Source organism: Saimiri boliviensis, chromosome 5, assembly GCF_048565385.1.
Source record: "Saimiri boliviensis isolate mSaiBol1 chromosome 5, mSaiBol1.pri, whole genome shotgun sequence".
In the NCBI taxonomy this organism is placed as follows: Eukaryota; Metazoa; Chordata; class Mammalia; order Primates; family Cebidae; genus Saimiri; species Saimiri boliviensis.
This window is the reverse complement of record NC_133453.1, coordinates 134,058,975-134,084,193: the sequence shown is the minus strand read 5'-3', so window position 1 is coordinate 134,084,193 and position 25,219 is coordinate 134,058,975. Positions and strand designations below refer to the sequence as shown.

At 43.9% G+C, this 25,219-nt stretch overlaps 1 protein-coding gene across 1 annotated transcript in view; it reads right to left on the bottom strand.

Moving 5' to 3' along the window:
- Positions 1 to 25,219, bottom strand: part of WDR93 (WD repeat domain 93) — a 52,573-nt gene that overhangs the window by 14,678 nt on the left and 12,676 nt on the right. The window contains exons 5-13 of the mRNA XM_003921755.3: positions 21,803 to 21,881; positions 19,861 to 19,976; positions 18,001 to 18,042; positions 12,782 to 12,866; positions 8,363 to 8,534; positions 4,824 to 4,894; positions 4,225 to 4,311; positions 2,561 to 2,680; positions 848 to 1,061 (exon numbers count right to left, since the gene is read on the bottom strand). Coding sequence (XP_003921804.1) covers positions 848 to 1,061; positions 2,561 to 2,680; positions 4,225 to 4,311; positions 4,824 to 4,894; positions 8,363 to 8,534; positions 12,782 to 12,866; positions 18,001 to 18,042; positions 19,861 to 19,976; positions 21,803 to 21,881 — 986 coding nt within the window. The remainder of the gene's footprint in view (positions 1 to 847; positions 1,062 to 2,560; positions 2,681 to 4,224; positions 4,312 to 4,823; positions 4,895 to 8,362; positions 8,535 to 12,781; positions 12,867 to 18,000; positions 18,043 to 19,860; positions 19,977 to 21,802; positions 21,882 to 25,219) is intronic.

Genomic DNA, 25,219 nt, shown 5'->3' with positions numbered 1-25,219 from the left:
AGGAATTTATTTTGTACAGTTCTGGAGCTGAGAAGTCCGAGGTCAAGGGTCTGCTGCTGGTGAGGGCCTTCTTGCTGGTGGGACTGTCTAGAGTGCTGAGACTGCACAGGGTGTGGCATGGTGAGGGACTGGGTGTGCTTGTGTTCTAGCTCAGGCACCTCTTCCTTTTCTTATAAAGCCATCATTTCTGCCCCCATGATGCCCATTAATCCATTCCCCTATTAATCTGTTCATGCATGGGTGCGTTTATCCATTCATGATCCAGCCATGTCCTAAAGCCCCTGCCTCACAGTACTGCCACCATGGGGATACAGTTTCAACATGAGTTTTCAAGGGGACGGTCAAACCATAGCAGCTGTCGTCTGTGCTCTCATACAGTTTTGTTAGAAAAAATTGTGACATTTGGTCGGGAGTGGTGCTCATGCCTGTAATCTCAGCACTTTGAGAGGTTGAGGCAGGTGGATCACCTGAGGTCCAGAGGTCAAGACCAGCCTGGCCAAGATGGTGAAACCCCTTCTCTACTAAAAATATAAAAATTAGCTAGGCGTTGTAGCAGGCACTTACCGTTCTAACTACTCGGGAGGCAGGAGAATCATTTGAACCTGGGAGGCGGAGGTTGTACTCCAGCCTAGGTGATAGAGCAAGACTTCATCTCAAAAAAAAAAAAAAAAACCAAAAACTGTAACATATACCTGACATTGGTGATCTTCAGAAGCTCACCAGGACAGTGATGACTGTACAAAGGGTAGACTCTCATCAGACAGGCTGTCAGATTTTACTGTCAAATAGCAATTAAAATCATCTGTCTGGCAGATTATTTACCCCCTCCCACCCTCAGGCTACTGACCTCTCAACAAGCACACTGACGGTGGGTCCTTGGGTCCCGCTGGCCTCCACCAGATGGAGGGAGGCGTCTGTGCACAGCACCACACATTTCATTTGGGATTTCACTGGACCTTCAGGATACATATTCTGTCCTTTGTGGACTAAGAAATACTTTAGGAAGTGAATGCTTTGGCAGAAACATCCCTGAGGAAGAGCAGCGACCCCAAGAGGGAATCCTGGAGAAAGTAATCACACATGAGCCAGTCATGAAAAGCGGGTAGGGGAGGGCGCCGTGGGCACAGGGGCTGGGACCAGCAAGTGTGTGAGGGACTTGTAGGATGTGAAGGCAAAATCGAGCAGTGAGAACCCCCTGAGAGCACCCAGGAAAGCCAGTGCCCAATGTGAGAGGAAAGCCCCCTGCAGGGGAATGCCGCTGTGTCTGGAGAGGAGCTGGGGAGGGGGAGAACCAAGAGCGTTTAGGAGGGCAGAGTCAGCACCGGAGCCGAAGAGAGCTACCACCCAGGGACCTTTCCTTCCCCTGCCCATACAGCTCACCGTGGGATGCAAAGGCATATGAGCAGGGGAAGGAAAAGTGGCTCACATGCGTGTGCGTGTGTGTGTGTGTGTGCACGCGTGTGCGTGTGCGCGCGCGCGCGCGTGTGTGTGTGTGTGTGTGTGTGTGTGTGTGTAGCCAAACAGCAAGAACTTCTCAATATCCAAAAAAAGTGAAAACAAGTTATTTTGGTCAAGGGCTTGTGAAGTCATGATCATTCTTCTTTTCTTGAACTATCTTTGCTTCTATGATAATGCTGTTGGTTTGATAAGTAAGACAAAGGAGGGTCTTTAGTGGTGTTTATCTTAGTGTGTGGGGAAAATATCCTCCAAAGTTGAAATAACCACTGCATTCTTCAGAAAGTGATAGCCAAGTGAGGAAGCACTTCGCTGGCTTGACAGACCCCTGCCTCCCTGAGAACAGTCAGCTCCCCAGTCTGAAAACAAGCTACCCCACAAGCAGGGTGCTAGCTCGGATGCTCTGCAGCTGCCAGGAGGGCTGCCCGGTGAAGGTGGCCCATCTCCACTCCCTAGGAAAATACACCTCCATCTGCAAAATGGCAAACCACTGAGTCATTAATGGCCCTTTACAGTCTTGTTAGAGGGAGGTGCTTTCCTAGAGGCTGACCAATTTAGGAAGCAGTATCACTGAGTTCTGTATCTGCAAAGCTGGACCCGGGACCCTAGAGCCCCACCACAGTACCACCCACCCAGAATAGCTGCTGGTCTTGTTTTGACTGCTGTATAGGTCTCTTAACTCCAACACAGTAGAGTTCCTGCTGACTGGGGCGGAGGTGGAATAGCAGGGATGACGTGCTTATTTAGAGAGCTTGGGGGCTGGGAGGAGGAGGGGTGAGGCCACCATGATCCCCTGTGTGGTGCCAGAGATATTTCTTCATTGGAGTGTAATAATGAAGGCAATGGTCATACTTCTAGAGCCTGGTACAGGGCCAGGCTCACAGAAGTCACTCAATAAACACATGGGCAGTGGGAAGCATTAGCACATATTATATCCAAAAAATGTTGAATAAATGAATGAGAGGAGAGCAGGACCAGTGCCCCAAGGCAACATCAAGAACACAGAGGTAACAGAAGGCTCAGAGCCTTCGGGAATTCCGCAGTTCCCAACCTCACTGCCCAGAGTCCCACCCAGGTACTAGGTAGAGCGGCAGGGAGGGCTCACCCTTGGCCAGGTCCCACAGTGTGAGCACACCATCCTCGCAGGCCAGCACCAGGTAGGAGGAGGAGCAGCTGAGCTGAGAGGCTACAATGGGTGCGGCACAGGGCCACACGCCCTCGGGGTCTAGGGGTAAGGACAACACTCACCAGCTTCCCCCAGACCCTGTACCCACCCATTCCTTCTACCTGTACAACCTGTGACTCAGACTGGCCTGCCTGTGCAGGGAATGGGAACCAGGAACACCTGTCTGGACTCGCCATGTTCCTCCTCTCTATGAAATGTTATTCGCCTTGCCTAGGATGATAAGATAATGTCACACTATTAACACTCTACAGCTAATATTTAATGAGCACGCCCTAGGTCAGGCGTCCCCAAACTACAGCCCTCGGGCTGCATGTGGCCCCCCTGAGGCCATTTATCCGGCCTCCCGCCGCACTTCAGGAAGGGGCACCTCTTTCATTGGTGGTCAGTGAGAGGAGCACAGTATGTGGCGGCCCTCCAACGGTCTGAGGGACAGTGAACTGGCCCCCTGTGTAAAAAGTATGGGGACGCCTGCGGTACTAGATACTGTGTTAGGCACATCACGAGCATCATTTCATTGCATTCTCACAGGGTTCTATGAATAGGTCCTATTAGTATCCCCATTTTATAGATGAGGAGACTGAGGCAGAGAAGTGACTTGCTTAAGGCCATACAGTCAGCTTAGAAGGAGACGAGAAGCCAGGTTGCCTGGGAAAAGAATGGAAGAAAAGAAATTCCTCCTTTGTGAATTTTTAAACGTTACTTTTGAAGTATAATATAAAGTATAGGAAGTGTACAGTTCAAGGAATTATCACAGAGCAAACTTGCTCATGTAACTACTTCCATTAATTCTTTTTTTTTTAAGATAGGGTTTCACTCTGTCACCCAGGCTGGAGTGCAGTGGTGCCATCTTGGCTCAATGCAGCCTCATCCTCCTGGGCTCAAGCAATTCTCCTGCCCCAGTCTCCTGAGTAGTTGGGACTACAGGTGCATGCCACCATGCTCAGCTAATTTTTTTGTATTTTTGTAGAAACAGGGTCTCACTATGTTGCCCAGACTGGTTTCAAACTCCTGGGCTCAAGAGATCCGCCCGCCTCTGCCTCCCAAAGTGCTGGGATTACAGGCGTGAGCCACCATGTCTGGCAACCTCCATCAATTTGTATTTGTATTTGTATAAAAACAACCTGTATTTCCTTAGCGCCTTTCAATTTCAAAGAGCTTTCACATACAGAAACTCTCTGGATTTTGCTATTTTCAACAAATGGATGCACTAGACAGCAATGGTGTAATTAATGAGCTCTATGTTTTACATGAAAAATGAGTTGGGGTGTGAAGTGACTGGCCTGAGACTACATGGTTTGCAGATAGCTAGGCTGGGACTAGCACTGACCTTCTGATCCAAGCCTATTCTCTTTTTCTCTTAGCTGCTTAAGGAGCCCTATTGACCTGTTGTCTTTAAGAAACATGGCATTTCAGAGACAGATTCTTGGGGTTACGCTATACCCACCAAGCCCCCTATTGCCTGCCTAGCTCTGGTCCCTAAAGTGATGCTTGATGTATGCCAGTTACATGCTCTCAGCTAAGCTGGGGAAGGACATGTCTGTGAACCCTGAGCTTAGTCAACTTCCATCTCAGCAGTGGAGTACCAGCTTTATCCTTTAGAGTTCGGTTTAGTGAATACAGGAGGAAATTGTGACTTCTGCTCCAGTGTACACCAAGGGCACAGGCCATTCCTGGGGAGAAAAGAGAGAAAATGGGTGTCACGTAAGAAGTCTGGGTGGCCTTTGGTTTGCACAGATGTTTGCCCAAGAGGAAGCTGCTTTGACGTCTGAAGTGGAAGGGGACTGGGCAGCCCCATGAGGGCTGTTCTTGGCACCCACCTGCCTTCCTGGTAGGGAGGACAGTCATAATGCCCCTTGGTTGCTTCCACATCTAGAAAATTTGCATCCTCAGTGTTTTACGTAATGTCTTCTACAAGACAAATTGATCTCCAGAAGCAGCCAGGTGGGTGTGGGCTCGTGCCCTCCACAGTGCCAGCCGCTGCGATCAGGGAACCTGTGCTCCGGGGCCACAGGTGCAAAGAGAAGCTGATGGGCTACGGCTGACAACCTAACTCCCCTCTTCGTTCCCTCCCCCCTCGCCAGGTTTGCTGGGGAACGTCTCTAGGACCTCTAGGACCGCTCGCTGGGGGCTTTCCCCAAGGTGATCCCTTGCTAGGACAACCACACACTTCATGTTCATTTACCTGAGGGGCCCTTGACTTCCGTGGGCGTTGCAAACAGGCAGCTAGGAAGAAGGAAATAGAAGGTGGCCATACTGGGAAAGAAAGAGACACAAGTCAGAGCCATGCAGACTCCCAGGCAAGGAGCGATGCTGGCAGAGTCGTGGTCCTAAAGCCAGAATAGATAGAATGGACCTTCCCAGGGGCAGAGGGCCGTGAAGCAAATCACATTCTAGGTGCTGGTCCTATGCACCGACCTTGGATGCTGGTAAGGGCAGGTTGGGTGGGGCTGGGTGTTCCTCCTAGGCCAGTGTGGTGTGCCAAGCTCTCACCAGAGAGAGCTGTCCTTTGGAGAGCTACCTCTGCTGTGGGAAAGATCTCCTTGAAGAGCGGAGCTGGGTGATCTACATAAATGTTCTCTTATCTCAGGGGCAATAGAACCAGTGTGGTGCTGATAAACTGGGTCTCTTAAAAAAGGCTCCAGTTTGTAAAGTGCAGATTTTCATAGTGTGAGTGCTCCCACAATGGACAACTACAGTGGTTTAACCACTGGCTTGCAAAACCCTTATAATCTCATGTGCCACTGGAGCCAGCCCCAGCTCACCACTGAATCTCGTTATAGTTCCAGTCAGTAGCAGGGGTCTGTTGTAAGCGATTAGCTTTAGGAATTTGTGTCCTGAAGTAAGAAAATTCAAGGTCACCTTGACAGCATGATGAGAGATTTCACTTCCCACGTGAGCACAAGAACAGTGACTATGTGAGCATTTCAATTCCCACGTGAGCACAAGATCCACAGTGGCTATGAGGAGACCTAACTCCTAAAACCAGCTCCCTCGTTGGTACTTCAAAGACTGGGCCTCTCCAGCACAACATGGAGCTGCGGAGACCTTCTTTTTTTTTCATTTATTTATTATTATTATTTTTTTACTTCATCTCGGGGGCAGTCATCTTTTGACTAGGAGCTACTGAGACCTAACTGCTCACCAAGATTAGAAAGTCCTGTATTATAATCATATGCCTATGCGATATTACATTTAGAAAGCCGGGAAGGAAATAGAGAAAAATTTGGTAGTGGTGACTTCATTTGTCTTTAGGATCTTCTGTGTTTTTTATTATTTATTTATTTATCATTATTTTTAAGTTCATCTCCTTTTAATTTTTATTATTTTTATTATTCTACTTTAACTTCTGGGGTACATGTGCAGAATGTGCAGGTTTGTTACACAGGTATGCACCTGCCATGATATACCTACATTAGATATTTCTCCTAATGCTATCCCTCTCCTAGCCCCCCACCCCCTGCTATCTCTCCTCTACCCTCCTATTCCCCGACAGGCCCCAGTGTGTGATGTTCCTGTGTCCATATGTTCTTATTGTTCAACACCCACTTATGAGTAAAAACATTCGGTGTTTGGTTTTCTGTTCTTGTGTCAGTTTGCTGAGAATGATGGTTTCCAGCTTTATACATGTCCCTGCAAAGGATATAAACTCTTCCTTTTTTATGACTGCATAGTATTCCACGGTGTATATGTACCACATTTTCATTATCCAGTCTATCATTGATGGGCATCTGGGTTGGTTCTAAGTCTTTGCTATTGCAAACAGTGCCACAATTAACATATGTGTGCATGTGTCTTTATAATTGAATGTTTTATAATCCTTTGGGTATATACCCAGTAATGGGATTGCTGGGTCAATGGTATTTGTAGTTCTAGATCCTTGAGGAATTACCACACTGTCTTCCACAATGGTTGAACTAATTTATACTCCCACAAACAGTGTAAAAGCATTCCTGTTTCTCCACATCCAGCATCCGTTGTCTCTTGATTTTTTAATGATTGCCATTTTAACTGGTGTGAGATGGTATCTCGATGCGGTTTTGATTTGCATTTCTCTAATGACCAGTGATGATGAGTTTTTTTTCATATGTTTGTTGGCTGCATACATGTCTTCTTTTGAGAAGTGTCTGTTCATACCTTTTGCCCACTTTTTGATGGGGTTGGTTTTTTTCTTGTAAATTTGTTTTAGTTCTTTGTAGATTCTGGATATTAGCTCTTTGTCAGATTGGTAGTTTGCAAAAACTTTTTCCCATTCTGTTGGTTGCCAGTTCACTCTAATGATTGTTTCTTTTGCTGTGCAGAAGCTCTTTAATACTTTAGATCCCATTTGTCTATTTTGGCTTTTGCTGCCATTGCTTTTGGTGGTTTAGTCATGAAGTCCTTGCCTATGCCTATGTCCTGAATGGTATTGCCTAAGTGTTCTTCTAGAGCTTTTATAATGTTAGGTCTTATGTTTAAATCTTTAATTATCTGGAGTTAATTTTTGTATAAGGTATAAGGAAGGGATCCAATTTCAGCTTTCTGCATATGGCTAGCCAATTTTCCCAACACCATTTATTAAATTGGGAATCTGCTGGGTACAGTGGCTCACATCTGTAATCCCAGCACTTTGGGAGGCTGAGGCGGGCAGATCACGAGATCAAGAGATTGAGACTATCCTGACCAACATGGTGAAACCCCGTTTCCAGTAAAAAATACAAAATTAGCTGGGTGTGGTGGCCCGTGCCTGTAGTCCCAGCTACTCGGGAGGCTGAGGTGGAAGAATCACTTGAACAGGGAGGCGGAGGTTGCGGTGAGCCGAGATCGCGCCACTGCACTCCAGCCTGTTGTCAGAGCGAGACTCCATCTCAAAAAATAAAAAAAAATAATAAATAATAAAATAAATAGAGAATCCTTTCCCCATTGCTTGTTTTTGTCAGGTTTGTCAAAGATCAGATGGCTATAGATGTGTGGCATTATTTTTATTATTATTATTTTTTGAGATGGAGTCTCTCTCTGTCACCCAGGCTGGAGTGCAGTGGGGCAATGTTGGCTCACTGCAGCCTCCGTCTTCTGGGATCCAGTGATTCTCCTGCCTCAGCCTCCCGAGTAGCTGGGATTATAGGCACCCGCCACCATGCCTGGCTAATTTTGTATTTTTAGTAGAGACAGGGTTTCCCCATGTTGGCCAGGCTGGTCTGGAACTCCTGACCTCGGGTGATCCACCTGCCTCAGACTCCCAAAGTGCTGGGATTATAGGTGTGAGCCAAAGTGCCTGGCCTCTGTGTTTTTTAGATAACCAGAAAAAAAATTTTAAAAGAGATGTCATATATAAAACAAAAATCAATTCTGTTTTCTCTTTTCCATAGATAATCTGTTTCTTCTTTTAACTCCGTTTTATCAGCCTTCGTTCTGACTGCATTTTAACAATCTCCACACAACATTCTAAAAGATCTACTGATGGTCTCTAAAAATTCTCCCAAACCAGAAAGAGCTTTTATATTTACTTATTTTAGAGACAAGTTCTCACCATGTGGCCCAGGCTGGTCTCAGATTTCGGGGCTCAAGTAGTCCTTCTGCCTCAGTCTCCCAAAGTGTTGGGATTACAGGTATGAACCACTGTGCCCCGCCCCAGAAAGAGCTTTTAGATCTCAGATTAATTCAGGTCCTTGGGTTGACTCCTGTATGTGCCAAAAGAGCAGAAGCTTGGGGAGGCTCCCGGCTTCCCCGGGATTAGGGGCTTACCTGAGTGGCTCCTCCTCCCACTCCCCATCTAGGCACTTCCTGTAGGAAGCATTGAAGATCTCAGCCTGCCGCTCCCACTGACTGTCCTTGATGAAGTGATTCTGCCCGGAGCCCAGGCCATAGCAGTCCTCTATCTTTGCAAAGACTTCCAGGGGGCTTTTGAATGTGGTGCCTAGGTTGAAAATATTACAGAATTAGTCAAGCCACCTGACTTTTCCTTCCTGATTTTCTCCTACTTCCCCCACATTTCCCAGTTTGCTGCAGAATCCCTCATGCTCAGAAATCCATTCTTCCTCTGCAACTGGTCTGTGAGCCCAGGTATTCTGCCTTCTCCTAGCCTCTCCTGTGCCCTACCAGCTCCCAGAGCCCAGGCAGGCAGCAGCTGCTGTCCCCGCTCTTCTCTATCTTCAACCTGCATCATTCTCTCTGCTTCTGGATTACAGAATATTTGCAAAGGCTGGGGCTTGGGGGCAGTGGGGCAGGGGAATGTTGATAATGCATTAGAGACTTTAGATCACCATCCCTGTCTCTCCAGCTAAGGAAGGCCCCAAATCTGCCAATTACCAACCCTTTTCAGCCCCTGCTGAAGGAAGACTCAGGTAATTAGGCAGTCTCAGTCTCTTCTTATGCCAACATTTACCCAATTACCTTCCTTTAAAAGGAAGGTAATTTCTCTGCCAATCATTTTTCTTACTACTTCTCTTCCCAATAACCTTTCATTTCCTTCTTTTTCACCTGTTCCTAAATCCACAGTAAAACTGGATGACTTGTTTTCTGGGTTTCTTTGTATTTTCAGGTTTGCACCCTGAGTTTCAGAATTCTGTTCACTTTGGAAGGTGCCTGGGTCCCTCAAGTTGCCCAGGAGATCCCACAGTGCCCTTGACTGCTTCCTCAGAGACAGCTGCATAACTTTCTTTCTTTCTTTTTGAGACAGAGTCTCTCTCTGTTGCCCAGACTGAAGTGCACTGGCATGATCTTGGCTCACTGTAACCTCCGCCTCCTGGGTTCAAGTGATTCTCCTGCCTCAGCCTCCTGAGTAGCTGGGATTACAGGCATGTGCCACCATGCCCACCTAATTTTTGTATTTTTAGTAGAGACGGGATTTCACCATGTCGCCCAGGATGGTCTCAATCTCTTGACCTTGTGATCCACCTACCTCAGCCTCCCAAAGTGCTGGGATTACAGGCGTGAGCCACCGTGCCCTACTGACAGTTGCATAGCTTTCTAGAGGGAAACACCTATTTTATAAACACATCGTGTCATGTTATACACTAATAGTTCTCAAAGAATGATGCCAGATCAGCAGTGTAAGAGTCAACCGGGAACTTGTTAAAAATACAGATTCTCAGGGCCCACTCCAGACCTACTGGAATAGAAGAAACTCTGTGGTGGGGTCCAGTCATCGGGGTTGTGTTTTGAGATGGGAGTTTTGCTACATTGCCCAGGCTTGGCTCGAACTCCTTGGTTCAAGCAATCCTCCCACCTCAGCTTCTTGAGTAGCTGAGACTATAGGCAAACAATCTGGGTTTTATTTTTATTTTTATTTTTTTGAGGTGGAGTCTTGCTTTGTCGCCCAGGCTGGAGTGCAGTGGCACAATCTCAGCTCACTGCAACCACTGCCTCCTGGGTTCAAGCGATTCTCTGCCTCAGCCTCCCAAGTAGCTGGTATTATAGGCACCCACCACTGTGCCTGGCTAATTTTTGTATTTTTAGTAGAGATGGGGTTTCACCATCTTGGCCAGGCTGATCTTGAACTCCTGACCTTGTGATCCACCCCCCTCAGCCTCCCAAAGTGCTGGGATTATAGGTGTGAACCACCACGCCTGGCCTACAATCTGGGTTTTAATGAGTTCTCCAAATGAGTCTGATGCAGCTAAAGTTTGAGAATTGCTATTATACATTATACCCCTTGTATTTTCACTTACTAAAATATTTTGGAGATTATTTCATGTTAGTAATATAGATCCTCTTCATTGTTGCTTATTTTTAGTTATTAAACCTTTTTCTTATTATAACATACATTCAGAAAAGAACATAAAATATATACCTTAGTGAGTTACTATAAAGCAAACCTCTGGTATTATGTACTCAGGTCAAGAAATAGAACATTGGCTGGGTGCGGTGGCTCATGCCTGTAATCCCAGCACTTTGGAAGGCCAAGGCAGGAGGATCACGTGAGCCCAGGATTTTGAGACCAGTCTGGGCGATAGGGCAAAATCCTATCTCTCCAAAAAATATACAAAAATTAACCAGGCCTGGTGGCATGTGCTTGTAGTCCCAGCTACGTGGGAGGCTGAGGCGGGAGAATTGCTTGGGAAGCAGAGGTCACAGTGAGCCGAGATTGTGCCACTGCACTCCAGCATAGGTGACAGGGGGAGACCCTGTCTCAAAAAAGGAAAGAAACAAGAAAAAAAAAAATGAAATAGAGCATCACCAGCTCGCTAGAAGCTTGCCAGGGCCTCTTTCTAATCATAACTCTTTGGGAAGAATTGGCAGCCACTCTCCTGACTTTTATGGTAGCCACGTCATTGCATTTATTTATGCTTTTATCACCTAAACATGCGTCTTCAACACCATAGTTTCATGTTGCTGGATTCTGAACTGTACATAAGGGGAACCATGCAGTGCTAACTCTGAGTGCCCTCTTTTGCTCAATATTGTTTATGGGATTTATCCATTTTGTTGTGTGTAGCTGCAGTTTGTTCATTTTCATTGCTGTATAGTATTCCATTGAATATAGTACAATTTATCTGTTCTACTATTGATGAACATTTGGTTGCTTTGTGTTTGAGGCTATGAAAAACCATGTCACTATTACCATTCATATACATGTCTCCTGGGACACAGCTGCTTGCAAATCTATGAATACATTCCGAGAAGTAGGGTGACCAACTCAAACTGGCTTGCTTACGAGTTTCCTAGTTTCACACTGAAAAAGTCTCACATCCCAGAAAACCTCTCAGTCAGGCAAACTGGAATGGTTGGTCACCCTATCACCTAGCAGTGCAAATACTGTGTCATAGGGTACAAATTATCATCAACTTTACTAGATAATAACCATTTTCCAAAGTGGTTGTACCAGTTTCCACTGCTAAATGCAATGTATGGGAGTACTGATTGTTCCACATCCTTGCCATCACTTGGTGTGGTGAGTTTTTTTAATTTTATGCATCCTAGTGGATGTGTTGTGTTACTTCCCTGTGGTTTTAATTTGCACTTCCCTGCAGACTAATGATGGTGAGCACCTTTTCATGTTTGTTGATCATTTACATAAACTTTATTTGTGAATAGCCTGGGTAATACTCTTGCCTGTTTTGTACTGGATTATCTCTCTTTTTCTTAAGAATTTGTAGTAATTCTTCATATATTCTGGACATGGACCATTAGTGGGTTTTACGTGTTTTGCAGATAACTTCGCCCTCTATGTGGCTTGCTCTTTCATGCTCTTAATAATATCTTTGATTTGAAATTCCTAATTTTAATGTAGTTGAGACTACATGTGCACGCTATTCTGCCCAGCTAATTTTTGTATTTTTTGTGGAGGCAGGGTTTCGCCATGTTGCCCAAGCTGATCTTGAACTCCTGAGCTCAAGCAATCCACCCACCTTGGCCTCCCAAAATGCTAGGATTACAGGCATGAGCCACCACGCACGGCCCAGATTTTATTTAACCAATTTTTCACCTCTGTACACAAGGCTACCGCGAACATTCTTTTTTTTTTTTTTTTCCCCTAACCGCTAGACCACCAGAGATGAACATTCTTATAACTATGTCTTTGTGATCATGTGTAAATGCTGAGAGGATATTCTCTGTATTCGCTGCCTACAACAGCTATCCTCTCTGCTCCTCTTGACCAAGTTCCATTCTTTGACACTTTGCCCAAATGTCCCTTTCTCTGGTAAAGCCTTTGCTTACTCCAAGCCAGGCAGATGGTCCCCCTTGCTGTAGTTATCACATCCAACTATGGTGGTTTCTTGCCATTCTCCCTTAGTAGACTGTCAACTTCTAGAGTGCATGAGAGGAGAGGCGTTTTACTCATCTTTGTGTCTGGTGCATTATGGGCATTCAGCAAATAATAATGAATAAGTTAACACAGGAATGTAGGAATGAATGTATTACAACTAGCAGTCAAGTGAATTAGCACAGGAATGTAGGAATAAATGAACTCAACCTGGCAATTCAGAAAAGATCTTTCTTTCCTGACCTTCCAATTCTGTGAGTTAACTGTATGTAATACAAACGTATTACTTACATTTTTTGTTTTAATGTCTCAGAGCTTATGAGTTTAAAAAAATTCCTCTTTAAAACTATGTAATTAGGATATTGTTGCTAATAAATTGAAAAGATAGACCATGTGGGGAAAGAAGGAAAAAACAGAGAAATCAATGGCAAAAGGAGAGAGAGTTGAATCACACTTACCTGTAACAGGTTTAGGTGGTTTGATCTTCATTGTGTAAACTGGAAGAGTCAATTTAATGTCTCCTTTAAAATAAACATTTATATCCTAAAACAAGGAAAAGGGATAGTTAATAAGCCAAGAAAAGAGAGGAAGTAGAATAATTAGAAACACCAATTTTAAAAGAAGGTAGAAAAGGAGGGGGGAAAGAAGAAAAAGAGGACAAACAAAGTAAATAGCAGGATGACAGATTTAAACCCAAATACATAAATAATCACATTAAATGTATATGGTCTAAATACCCCCAGTTAAAAGGCAGAGATTGACAGACTCTATAAAAAGGCAAGACCCTTACTGGGCATGGTGATACACACTTGTAGTCCCAGCTACTCTGGAGGCTGAAGGGGGAGGAACGCTTGAGGCCAGGAGTTTGAGGTGGCAATGTGCTATGATCATGCCTGTGAATAACCACTGCATTCCAGCCTAGGCAACATGGTGAGGATCTTTGAAATGATTTTTTTCAGAAAGGGCAAGACCCAACTACATGCAGTCAAAAAAAAAATTTTTTTTTCTAGGCCGGGCGCGGTGGCTCAAGCCTGTAATCCCAGCACTTTGGGAGGCCGAGGCGGGTGGATCACGAGGTCGACAGATCGAGACCATCCTGGTCAACATGGTGAAACCCCGTCTCTACTAAAAATACAAAAAATTAGCTGGGCGTGGTGGCGCGTGCCTGTAATCCCAGCTACTTAGGAGGCTGAGGCAGGAGAATTGCCTGAACCCGGGAGGCGGAGGTTGCGGTGAGCCGAGATCGCGCCATTGCACTCCAGCCTGGGTAACAAGAGCGAAACTCCGTCTCAAAAAAAAAAAAAAAAAAATTTTTTTTCTTTTTTATGAGACAGGATCTTGCTTTGTCACCCAGGCTGGAGTGCAGTGGAATGATCACAGCTCATTGCAGCATCGACCTCCTAAGCTTAAACAATCCTCCCACCTCAGCCTTCTAAGTAGTTAGGATCGCAGGTATGCATTACCACACCCGGCTAATTTAGTTATTGCAGAGACAAGGTCTCGCCATGCTGCTCAGGATGGTCTTGAACTCCTAGGCTCATGGTATCCCCCTGCTTTTGCCTCCCAAAGTACTGGGATTACAGGTGAGAGCCACCACATGTGGCCAAGAAACTCATTTTATGAACCACTTTCTGAAACCATAGGGGGAACAAAAAGAAACTTGTTATATTAAATATAATGACACAAATATGTTAAGAATTAAAGTACAGAAAAAAAAGGTATATCTTGCTAAAATGAATCAAAAGAAAGCTGGTGTGACCATATTAGTATCTGACATAGAAGAATTCTGAACAAAGAATATTATCAGGAATCAAAGGGTCAGTGAATAATGACAAAACGATCAATTCATCTGAAGACGTAACATTACAAATTGTTAAGCATCTAATTACACAGCATCAAAATACATGAAGCAGAAATTCGTAAGAGTGAAAGAAGAAAAAGATAAATCTACAATCTTAGAGATTCCTCTTTCAATAAGCACAGAAAAAGTAAACAGAAAACCAGTAAGAATATAGTAAGGATATAAAAGGAAAATAGGAAGGAGATAGAAGACTTGAACAGCCTGACCAGTAACAGCTTTCTTGGTCTTGAAACACTCTTTTAAGTGCACATAAATACTTAACAAGATAATCCACATTGTGGGAATAAAACAAGTCTAAATAAAATGATTCAAATATATCAAGTATGTTTTCTGATGACAATGGATTTAAATGAGAAGCCCATTTAAAAAAGCTATCTGTAACATTTCGAATATTTGGACACTAAATAACAGGCTTTAAAAATCTACTAGTCAAAGAAGAAATACAAAAGCAAATTATAAAGTACTTAGAACTGAATGGAAATAAAAACATCAACATTTAAAGCAGTATTTAGATACAAGTTTATAGCACTAAATGTCTATATCAGAAAAGATCTCAATGATTTGAGCTTCTACCTTAAGAAACTAGAAGAGGAAACGAAACCCAAAGTGAGCAGAATAAAGGACATAATAAAAAGAAAACTGGAAATCAGCGAGAGGGAAAACAGAAAAACAACAGGGAAAAACATGTGAAACTAAAAGCTTGTTCTTTTGAGAAGATGAATAAAATGGACAAACTAGCCAAACTGATTAAGAAAAAAGAGAGAAGACACAAATTACCGATATCAGGAATAAGAGGGATGACATCACAGTAAATTTTAAAGATAATGAAAGGATAATAATGGAATGTTACGAACCACTTTAAGCCAATAAATTTGACAACTTAGACAAAATGGACAAATTACTCCTAAGACACAAGATACAAAAGCTTGCTCAAGAAGAAATAGATAAGCTGAATAGCACTTTATCTATTAAAGAAGTTGAGCGCCGGGCGCGGTGGCTCAAGCCTGTAATCCCAGCACTTTGGGAGGCCGAGGCGGGTGGATCACGAGGTCGAGAGATCGAGACCATCCTGGTCAACATGGTGAAACCCCGTCTCTACTAAAAATACAAAAAAATTAGCTGGGCATGGTGGCACATGCCTGTAATCCCAGCTACTCAGGAGGCTGAGGCAGGAGAATTGCCTGAACCTAGGAGGCGGAGGTTGCGGTGAGCCGAGATCGCGCCATTGCACTCCAGCCTGGGTAACAAGAGCGAAACTCCGTCTCAAAAAAAAAAAAAGAAGTTGAATTTGTAGTTCCACAAAGAAAGCCCCAGGACTAGATGGACACATTAGTACATTCTATCCAACATTTTAAGAAGAAATAATGCCTAGCCTGGAAGACACATTTTTCTAAAAAAATTTTTTTAAATAGATAAGCATGGTGGCATGCAACTGTAGTCTTAAATTTGGGGAGCTGAGGCGAGAGGATTGCTTGAGCCCAGGAGGTTGAGGCTACAGTGAGCCATGATCATGCCACTGCATTCCAGCCTGAGTGACAGAGTAAGCCCCTGTTTCAAATGAAAAAAGAAAAAGAAAAGAAAAAAATGTGCAAACAAATTGATGAGTCAAAAATGCAAGTTTATAAGAAAAGATATATAGTATGATCCCACTTTCATAGAAAAAAATTCCAGGAAACAAAACTTTGTTTTTCAAAATAAATATAAGAATGTAAGCTGGGTGCGGTGGCTCAAGCCTGTAATCCCAGCACTTTGGGAGGCCGAGGCGGGTGGATCACAAGGTTGAGAGATCGAGACCAACCTGGTCAACATGGTGAAACCCCGTCTCTACTAAAAATACAAAAAATTAGCTGGGCATGGTGGCGCGTGCCTATAATCCCAGCTACTCAGGAGGCTGAGGCAGGAGAATTGCCTGAACCCAGGAGGCGGAGGTTGCGGTGAGCCGAGATCGCGCCATTGCACTCCAGCCTGGGTAACAAGAGCGAAACTCCGTCTCAAAAAAAAAAAAAAAAAAAAAAGAATGTAAATACACACTGAAGATCTAGAAAACACACATCAAGCTAGTAATGGCAGTTACCTCGGAGAGGGCTGTTTATCTGAATTCCTTGATTTTTGCAAGAGTGATGTGTTCATATATTATTTGCGTAATTTAAAATATAATGTAACTATTTTTATTATTTTTTGTGAGACAGAGTCTTGCTCCGTCGCCCAGGCTAGAGTGCAGTGGTACAATCTCAGCTCACTGCAGCCTCCACCTTCAGCGTTCAAGCCATCCACCCACTTCAGTCTTCTGAGTAGCTGGGACTATAAACGCATGCCACCACACCTGGCTAATATTTTGTAGAGGCAGGGTTTCACCATGTTGCCCAGGCTGGTCTCAAATTCCTGAGCTCAAGAGATCCTCCTGCCTTAGGCTCCTAAAGCGTTGGGATTACAGGCGTGAGCCACAGTGCCCGTCCTAACATAACTTTGAAAGGGAAAAAGGAAGGGGCTCTGGCGAGAGACTTCCATTTCAGAAGTTCACCACCACTCTACGGACATGCCTGAGTCCTCCAGGAGCCATGCCTCAGAGGAAGAGCCAGGACGCTCCAGGAAACCTGCTCTGTTCTTCTTCTTCTTTTTTTCCTTTTTTTTTTTTTTTTGTAGAAAGTGATTTATTTAGAGACAGAGAAACAGGAGGAGGAGAGAGAGAGAAACAGCTAATTCTCACACTGAGTGAGAGAATCCAGAAAGATGGAATGCAGGAGAGGAAAGCAGCTTCCCCACTGAGTGGGAAGGAATAGAGAGAGATGGAGTTTAGGAGGGGAAGACAGGTTTCCACGAGAGAGAGTGGAAGGGGACTTCAGAGGGGAAATCCAGGAGAGAGAAAGATGCTCCCATGAAGGGGGTGTTCATGGAAGGGGACCCAAACATGGAGTCCCACCTGCTCTGTTCTATAAGGTATTCCAAAACAAAGACAAAACCCCCAGGTCACTCGGCTTAGAGGACTGGGCTGTTATCTTGGTAGGGGTAACCTGGGATTCATGGGACCCTCATTTAAGAAAAAGAGCACAGAACTATGCACACAAAATACCATGGCCACTGTAATTCTATCTAATATGGGAGAAATTGTGACAGAGGAAAGTTAGTGTGAAGAGGCTGTGGGATTAAGTGATCATGGTTAAAACGTGTTACCTTTGCTAATTTTACAAAAATATATGACCATATGAACATACTGCTTTAAGTGAGGGGCCCTGAAATGGAAGCTCCCTAAACTTCAGGTAAAGGAGATGACCTGGGGGGGTCATCTATTCTTAAGGACAGGAGGCCAACTTCAGTGGATATGAGGCACAAGATTAAGTCACAGAGAATTGAAAACAGTGTCCCGGTGGAACATTTTACTAGTATATTTTACATTTAAGGCAAATTTCAAGTAAAAATAAAAATCTTGGGCCGGGCGTGGCAGCTCACGCCTGTAATCCCAGCACTTTGGGAGGCTGAGGCGGGTGGATCACTTGAGGTTGGGAGTTTGAGACCAGCCTGATCAACATGGAGAAACCCCATCTCTACTGAAAATACAAAATTAGGCAGGTGTGGTGGCACATGCCTGTAATTCCAGCTACTCAGGAGGCTAAGGCAGGAGAATCGCTTGAACCCAGAAGGCAGAAGTTGCAATGGGCCGAGATGGCGCCACTGCACTCCAGCCTGGGGAACAAGAACAACAAGAGTGAAACTCCGTCTCAAAAAATAAACAAACAAACAAATAAATAAAAATAAAAACCAAGAAGCTCTTAAATGCAACCTGAAGTCTCTCGGGAGATTTTCCTTGAAGTTTCTTACCATTTCTAAATGATCTGCAGAAGTGGGACCAAGGGTATTATTCTGAGGAGAAAAATGAGAAGTTAATTCACAATAGGTTTGATGTATGTTTGCCAGCCCTTTAATCTTCCAGCATGCGCTCTCTTCCCCTCAGTTCCTCTCGTGAGAGTGAATTCATGCAGTGGATATGGAGGGCCAGTATTTGTATGGGCCTCGGGCCTGCAGAACTTCAACACATGATCCCTGTTTTTCAGGATCTTAAAAAGTCGTTGGGGAAACAGGAAATAGTTAATAACAATAAGAGGAAATCTGAATGAATAGAGTTGAGGAGCTCAGTCAGAACACCATTACAAGCATCTAAATGGAAGCAAATATTTCTGATTGGCAAACCATACCGATGATGTTGAGAATTACATTTTTTTTTTTTTTTTTTTTTTTTTTTTTGAGACAGAGTTTTGCTCTCTTGTTACCCAGGCTGGAGTGCAATGGCACGATCTCGGCTCACTGCAACCTCTGCATCCTGGGTTCAGGCAATTCTCCTGCCTCAGCCTCCTGAGTAGCTGGGATTACAGGCACGCGCCACCATGCCCAGCTAATTTTTTGTATTTTTAGTAGAGACGGGGTTTCACCATGTTGACCAGGATGGTCTCGATCTCTTGACCTCATGATCCACCCGCCTCGGCCTCCCAAAGTGCTGGGATTACAGGCTTGAGCCACCACGCCCGGCCGAGAATTACATTTAACTAATGCTAAATATAATTCATAGTAAAAGAACTGCCACTGTACCTGGCATTCGTTGGCTGTTTCTCAGTGTATGAAAAAGTGGCTGATGGTGAGAAACTACCCCATTCAAGGTGCTTTTTCCATTTGGATAGCAAATTAGTCCATCCAAAAAGACGTCTTTTGAGTACCAAGTATGATACTATGGGATTGGTTGATAAAAAGCAGAAGGTATGGTCTTAACAATCCAGAAATCTATCATCCATTGAAGACAAAAGGATTTTCATGCATAACAGGATAACTCAAAACCTAGGTAGTACATGAGAAGTATCAAAAAAGAGGTACAAATCACAAAATTCTGTCATAGCTTAGAGGAGGAAGATCTCTCGGCTAGTAACTTTCCCTGGGACGTAGGACTATCCTCCATTATGACGACATTCACTGGGGAGAACGGCATTTATTCAAAGCCACTTGAGCGCAGCAGAGAAAGGGAGTCTTGATCTTGGTCTCCTATAGCAATAATTTCACTAATTTATTTAGCATCCAATACAATGTGTTTTAAAGGGGTGCTCAGTTAATATATTAGTGTTGGTGGTTTAAAAATAAAAATAATAAGCATCCATTGTATAAATAAGCAAATTAAGTCTTAATATTTCCTGAGCAACTATATCTTAGAAACACAGCACAAGGCCCAGGCATCATATATAAATAAAATGAAATGGTAGAGTTTCGACTTTCTAAGGATAATATAAAATATATATGTATATTTCTATATATTGAGAACAACCTCTTTGTACCATAGTCTGGAAAATTTAATGGAATATGAGGCATGAAAAGATGATTTTAGCCAGGAGGGGAAAAAAATGATCAGTGAAGCAGGAGCCAGGACAAAAGACCCTCCTGCCACAGAAGTGCCCGGGGATGGGCTCAGCAACTCCTGGACTAGAGAGAGACCGGGATTCCCACTACTGAATACACTGCTACCTTTTAATACCTTATTTTAGCCAAAGGAAGTGGACTTGGGAGACACAGGCCAATATTCCTGTTGTCCTCTATTAAAGCCCAGAGGCCTCATTCATCATAAATTCCCAAGGAGAACTTGGGCTACATGTGGGTCAGGGGTGGGGATAAACATCAGCTCAAAGCAGAGATATTTCCTACCAGTTGCAGCTGTCTGACTTTTTTCTTTGGATTTGAAGTGAGTTGGGGGTGCTCTACTTCCTTGAGCCAAGTCTCCTTGGGCAATTTATACACATCCAGCCAAATGTCTCCAGCTCCTGCATTGGGAAACCAGAGAACCATTGAACAACTGTCAGAGAGCCAAAGTTTCCTCTGGGAAATGGCCTGTCTTCTTCTCAGAACTGCTGGCATGGAGACCAGCCACCTCCATTGCAGGCAACTTTGACACATTGAAGGAGAAGCAGTTCTGCAATGGTTTTTGCAAGTCTTCACTCCCCACACAACTTTCCCATGGAGAGTGAGCCCCTCAACCCCCACTGCCTGTGGAGGAGAAACGGGCTTCTCACACTGACAGTGCTCAGGCAACACAGTTTTTAACCAAACTGCTCTGCCCAGCACCGACATTTTCTATGTTGCGAATGGTAAATTCCATTGACATAAAGAAAAGAATACATGGGGCTGGGCATGGTGCCTCACACCTGTAATCCCAGCACTTTGGGAGGCTGAGGTGGGCAGCTCACCTAAGGTCAGGAGTTCAAGACCAGTCTGGCCAACATGGTGAAACCCTGTCTCTACTAAAAATATAAAAATTAGCCGGGTGTGGTGGTGGGTGCCTGTAATCCCAGCTACTCAGGAGGTTGAAGCAGGAGAATTGCTTGAACCTGGGAGGCAGAGGTTGCAGTGCGCTGAGATCGTGCCACTGCACTCCAGCCTGGGTGACAGAGCAAGACTCCATCTCAAATAGATAAGTAAATAAAAATAAAATGCATCTCTTCCTCAAATACTTGACATTGGAGGGGGATTGGCCAAGAGTATAAAACAGAGGCCCATATGCCATATATCTAAATATGTAAAGGTTAAAAATCAAGGCAACAAGCATTTGAATAAATTACGTTCTGTTGTCCCAGTGATAACTGCAGCAGGCAAGATCCAATGATGAGTGCTAAGATTGGTGGGTAAAACATTAAAGAGAGGCCAGGCACGGTGGCTCATGCCTGTAATCCCAGCAATTTGGAAGGCCAAGGTGGGCGGATCACCTGAGGTCAGGAGTTTGAGACCAGCCTCACCAACATGGAGAAACCCTGTCTCTACTAAAAATACAAAAATTGGCCCGGCGTGGTGCCGCATAGCTGTAATCCCAGCTACTTGGGAGGCTGAGGCAGGAGACTCACTTGAACCCAGGAGGTGGAGGTTAAAGTGAGCTGAGATTGCGCCATTGTACTCCAGCCTGGGCAACAAGAGTGAGACTCTGTGTCAAACAAACAAACAACATTAAAGAGAAACAGCACATCAGCATCATCTCAAAGTATCTCCCTCAAAATGTTTACTAATGACTGTGGTGGTTTTAACCACATGTCCAAAAATTCTTTGATTCTCCTACCTCCAGGAGGTGATACTTCTATCGTCTCCCGTTGAGTGTGGTCTGGACTTACTGACTTGGTCCTTACAGAGGATGGGAAGGGAACAAAAGTAGCTTTACAGTGGGGAAATCTGGCAGATACCACTTGAAGTGATCAAGGTTAATATTGGCAGTAGTGAGTCACACTATCACGTACCCCTTGATATGATGCAATGAGAAATCATGTCCCCTCTGCTGTATTTTCCCCCAAATCCTTAACTCCAGTTGACTCATGAGAAAAAAATCAGACAAACTGAAATGGAGGGACATTCTACAAAATACCTGACTGGTACTCTTTAAAAATGTGAAGGCCATGAAAAACGAGGAAAGGCCAAGAAACCGTCCGTCATTTGTTCAGTCTTGAAAAATGTGGTGAAACCATGTTGAACATTGGCATTAGGGAAACTCTGTAGCATCTTTGCAACTCTTCTTTAAATCGAAAGTAATTTCTAAATAAAAGGTTTGGAGGGACAAAAGCAATCATTTAGAAGAGACCGGAAGTCTGAAATCTTTGGTTAATCTTGCCTTGTAGGAGGAAGGCTGCAAAGTCCCCTCCTTGAGAGATCTCCATCTTTATACAGGTAGTTTGCTTGCTGGTATCATCCTGAAAAGAAAAGAGATGTTGATAGAATAGGCATAGCCTGCTGACAGAAAATGTATTTCAGGCCTTCTGTGGTTTGCACTCAGGAACAGAGATCCTTTTAAAGCTTGGGTCATGAAAAGATGCTTCAAACTTCCCATTTTGGCACAGGAATCGGACAAGCTGGTATGTAAAGAAGCAGAACTCGCTTTTCTTTCTAAGATGTTTGGACTTATTTCCTGTTTTTTTTTAAAAAGACTCCGGGTGACTTGTGGCATACTATTGGATCTCCTGGTCAGCTATGCAAACCCTAAAGCTAGGCTGGCATCCAGTTATTCAACTGAATTGAAATAAATTCTACACTGAAACCTCTGGTAGTTGCTGGACAAAAGGCTCTATCTAGACTATCGTAGAATCTGAATGTGACCCTAGTATGAAACCTGCTCAAGGTCAGAGAGGCTCAATGTGAATGGTTATGCTATACCTTTTTTTGTTTGTTTTTTTAAGACATGAATTTTTAAAATTTTTAAGAGAGATGGAGTCTCACTTTGTTGCCCAGGCTGGCCTCGAACTCCTGGCTTGCAAGTGATCTTCCCAATTTGGCCTCTCAAAGTGCTGGGATGACAGGGGAATGAGCCACCATGCCTAGCCTAATGTTTTTCTTGTCTCTTAATTTGTTTCTTTGTTTACCATGTATTTGTTGAAGAAACCATGTCACTTGTCCTATGGACAAATTTGTGCACAGGAAGAGTTCCAATTGCCACACGTCTTCGCCAGCATTTGGTATGGTGTGTGTTTTTATTTATTTTTTTATTTTCCTTTTTAAAATTTTTTCTTTTTTCATTATATTTTTATTTTTGGGCTGTGTGTGTGTGTGTGTGTGTGTGTGTGTGTGTGTGTGTGTTTTGAGACAGTTTTGCTCGGTCTGTCACTCAGGCTGGAGTGCAGTGGCCAGTCTCAGCTCACTGCAACTTCTGCCTCCTGGGTTCAAGCGATTCTCCTGCCTCAGTCTTCTGAGTAGCTGTGACTATAGGTCCCTGCCACCATGCCCAGCTAATTTTTGTATTTTTAGTAGCAATGGGGTTTCAACATGTTGGCCAAGGTGGTCTCAAACTGCTGGCCTTAAGTGATCCTCCTGCCTGCCTCCCAAAGTGCTGGGATTACAGGGGTGAGCCAATGCGCTTGGCCTATTTTTGGTGAGTGTTTTTAATTTGAGGATTCTAATACATGTGTAATTATATCTCATTGTGATTTTAATTTCCATTTTCTTAATGACTAATGATCTTGAGCATCTTATTTGCCTTCCGTATATCTTTGATGAATTCTTTGCAAATCCTTTGTCCATTAAAAAAAGCTACATTTTCCCCTTGTTTTGAGAGTTCTTTATATATTCCAGTTTCAAGTCCCTTCTCATATATGTCATTTGCAATGAATTCTCCCAGTCTATGGATTGTCTTTTTTTTTTTTTTTTTTTTTTTTTTTTGAGGCAGAGTTTCGCTCGTTACCCAGGCTGGAGTGCAATGGCGCGATCTCGGCTCACCGCAACCTCCGCCTCCTGGGTTCAGGCAATTCTCCTGCCTCAGCCTCCTGAGTAGCTGGGATCACAGGCACACGCCACCATGCCCAGCTAATTTTTTTTTTTTTTTGTATTTTTAGTAGAGACGGGGTTTCACCTCGTTGACCAGGATGGTCTCGATCTCTTGACCTCGTGATCCACCTGCCCCGGCCTCCCAAAGTGCTGGGATTACAGGCTGAGCCACCGTGCCCGGCCGATTGTCTTTTCATTCTGTTAATAATATCTTTTATAGAAGTTTTAAATTTCAATAAAGTCCGGTTTATCTTTGCTTTTATGGATCATGCTTTTGATGTTGTAGCTAAAATATCTTTGCCTAACCCAGGATTACAAAGACTTTTCTCCTATGTTTTCGTCTAGAAGTTCTGTTCTATAGTTTTAGGTTTTACATACAGGTATATGATCCATTTTTTTTTTTTTTTTGAGACGGGAGTTTTGCTCTTGTTACCCAGGCTGGAGTGCAATGGCACGATCTCGGCTCACCACAACCTCCGCCTCCTGGGTTCAAGCAATTCTCCTGCCTCAGCCTCTCGAGTAGCTGGGACTACAGGCATGCGCCACCATGCCCAGCTAATTTTTGTATTTTTAGTAGAGACGGGGTTTCACCTTGTTGACCAGGATGGTCTCGATCTCTTGACCTCATGATCCACCAGCCACGGCCTCCCAAAGTGCTGGGATTACAGGCGTGAGCCACAGCATCCGGCCTATATGATCCATTTTGAGTGACTGTTTGTACATGGTATGATGAATGAGAAGTTTTAAATTTTGGTGAAGTCCAATGTTAATATTTTCTTTTATGATTAGTGCTTTTCATGGTCCTAAGAAATTTCTGCCTGCCTTAAGGTGGCATAAAAATATTCCTCTGTGGGTTTTTTTTTTTAAATAAATGTTTGTAGTCTTTATGTTTAGGTCTAAAATCCCTATCAAATTAATTTTTATATGTAGTGTAGATTTGAGGTTCATTTTTCCACATTTTTTTCCAGTATTTCAGCATTATTCGTTGAAGATACTTTCTTTTGGCCCCCACTGAATTGCCTTCATGCCCATCAATAGTATTTCTTATACGGCAAATAATAACAAAAAATCCGATATGACTTATACCTGTAATTCCAGTACTTTGGGAGGCTGAGGCAGGAGGATCACCTGAGGCCAGGAGGTCATGACCAGCCTGGGAAATAACATAGCAAGACCCTGTCTCTGTTTAAGGGAAAAAACCCTGCTCTGAGCATTACCCTCACTTTTGGGAATGCATTGATTTAAAAAAATACTTTCTGAGAACAGTATTCCAGATAATGATCTGGGAAAAGGGGATTCAAAAGGTAAATAAGACAGGTCCTCGTTGCTCAGGAGAAGCAGTCATGTAAACAAATGAGGGGAGAGGGTGTGGGAAACTGTGGTAGAAACTGTGTTCTCTTTGTCAGGGGCACAGAGCAGCTCCTCTTGGGTATATGAGGGAAGATGTCTCAGAGGAGATATTTAAGCTGGTCTTGAAGAATGGGGGAGATTTTGGTAGGGAGACAGGAGAGCATCTGAAGCAGAAGGAATTAGCAGAGGCAAGGGAAGGGGAATGTGAAATGGCCCAGGACATTTAGGGACTTTTAAGTACTTATTAGATATGTTGGTCTGATGCGCAAAAGAAAACTCTGGGCTGGAGTTCCTTTGCTAATTTTCTTCCTTTGACAACCGCGTAACTAAATCCAAGGAATTCAGCATGTACCCTTTGATGGTAGAGGATCTTTTAATTGGATATTTTGGAGGAGGCTCTCTGGCGACGGAGGTCTCTGTTTCT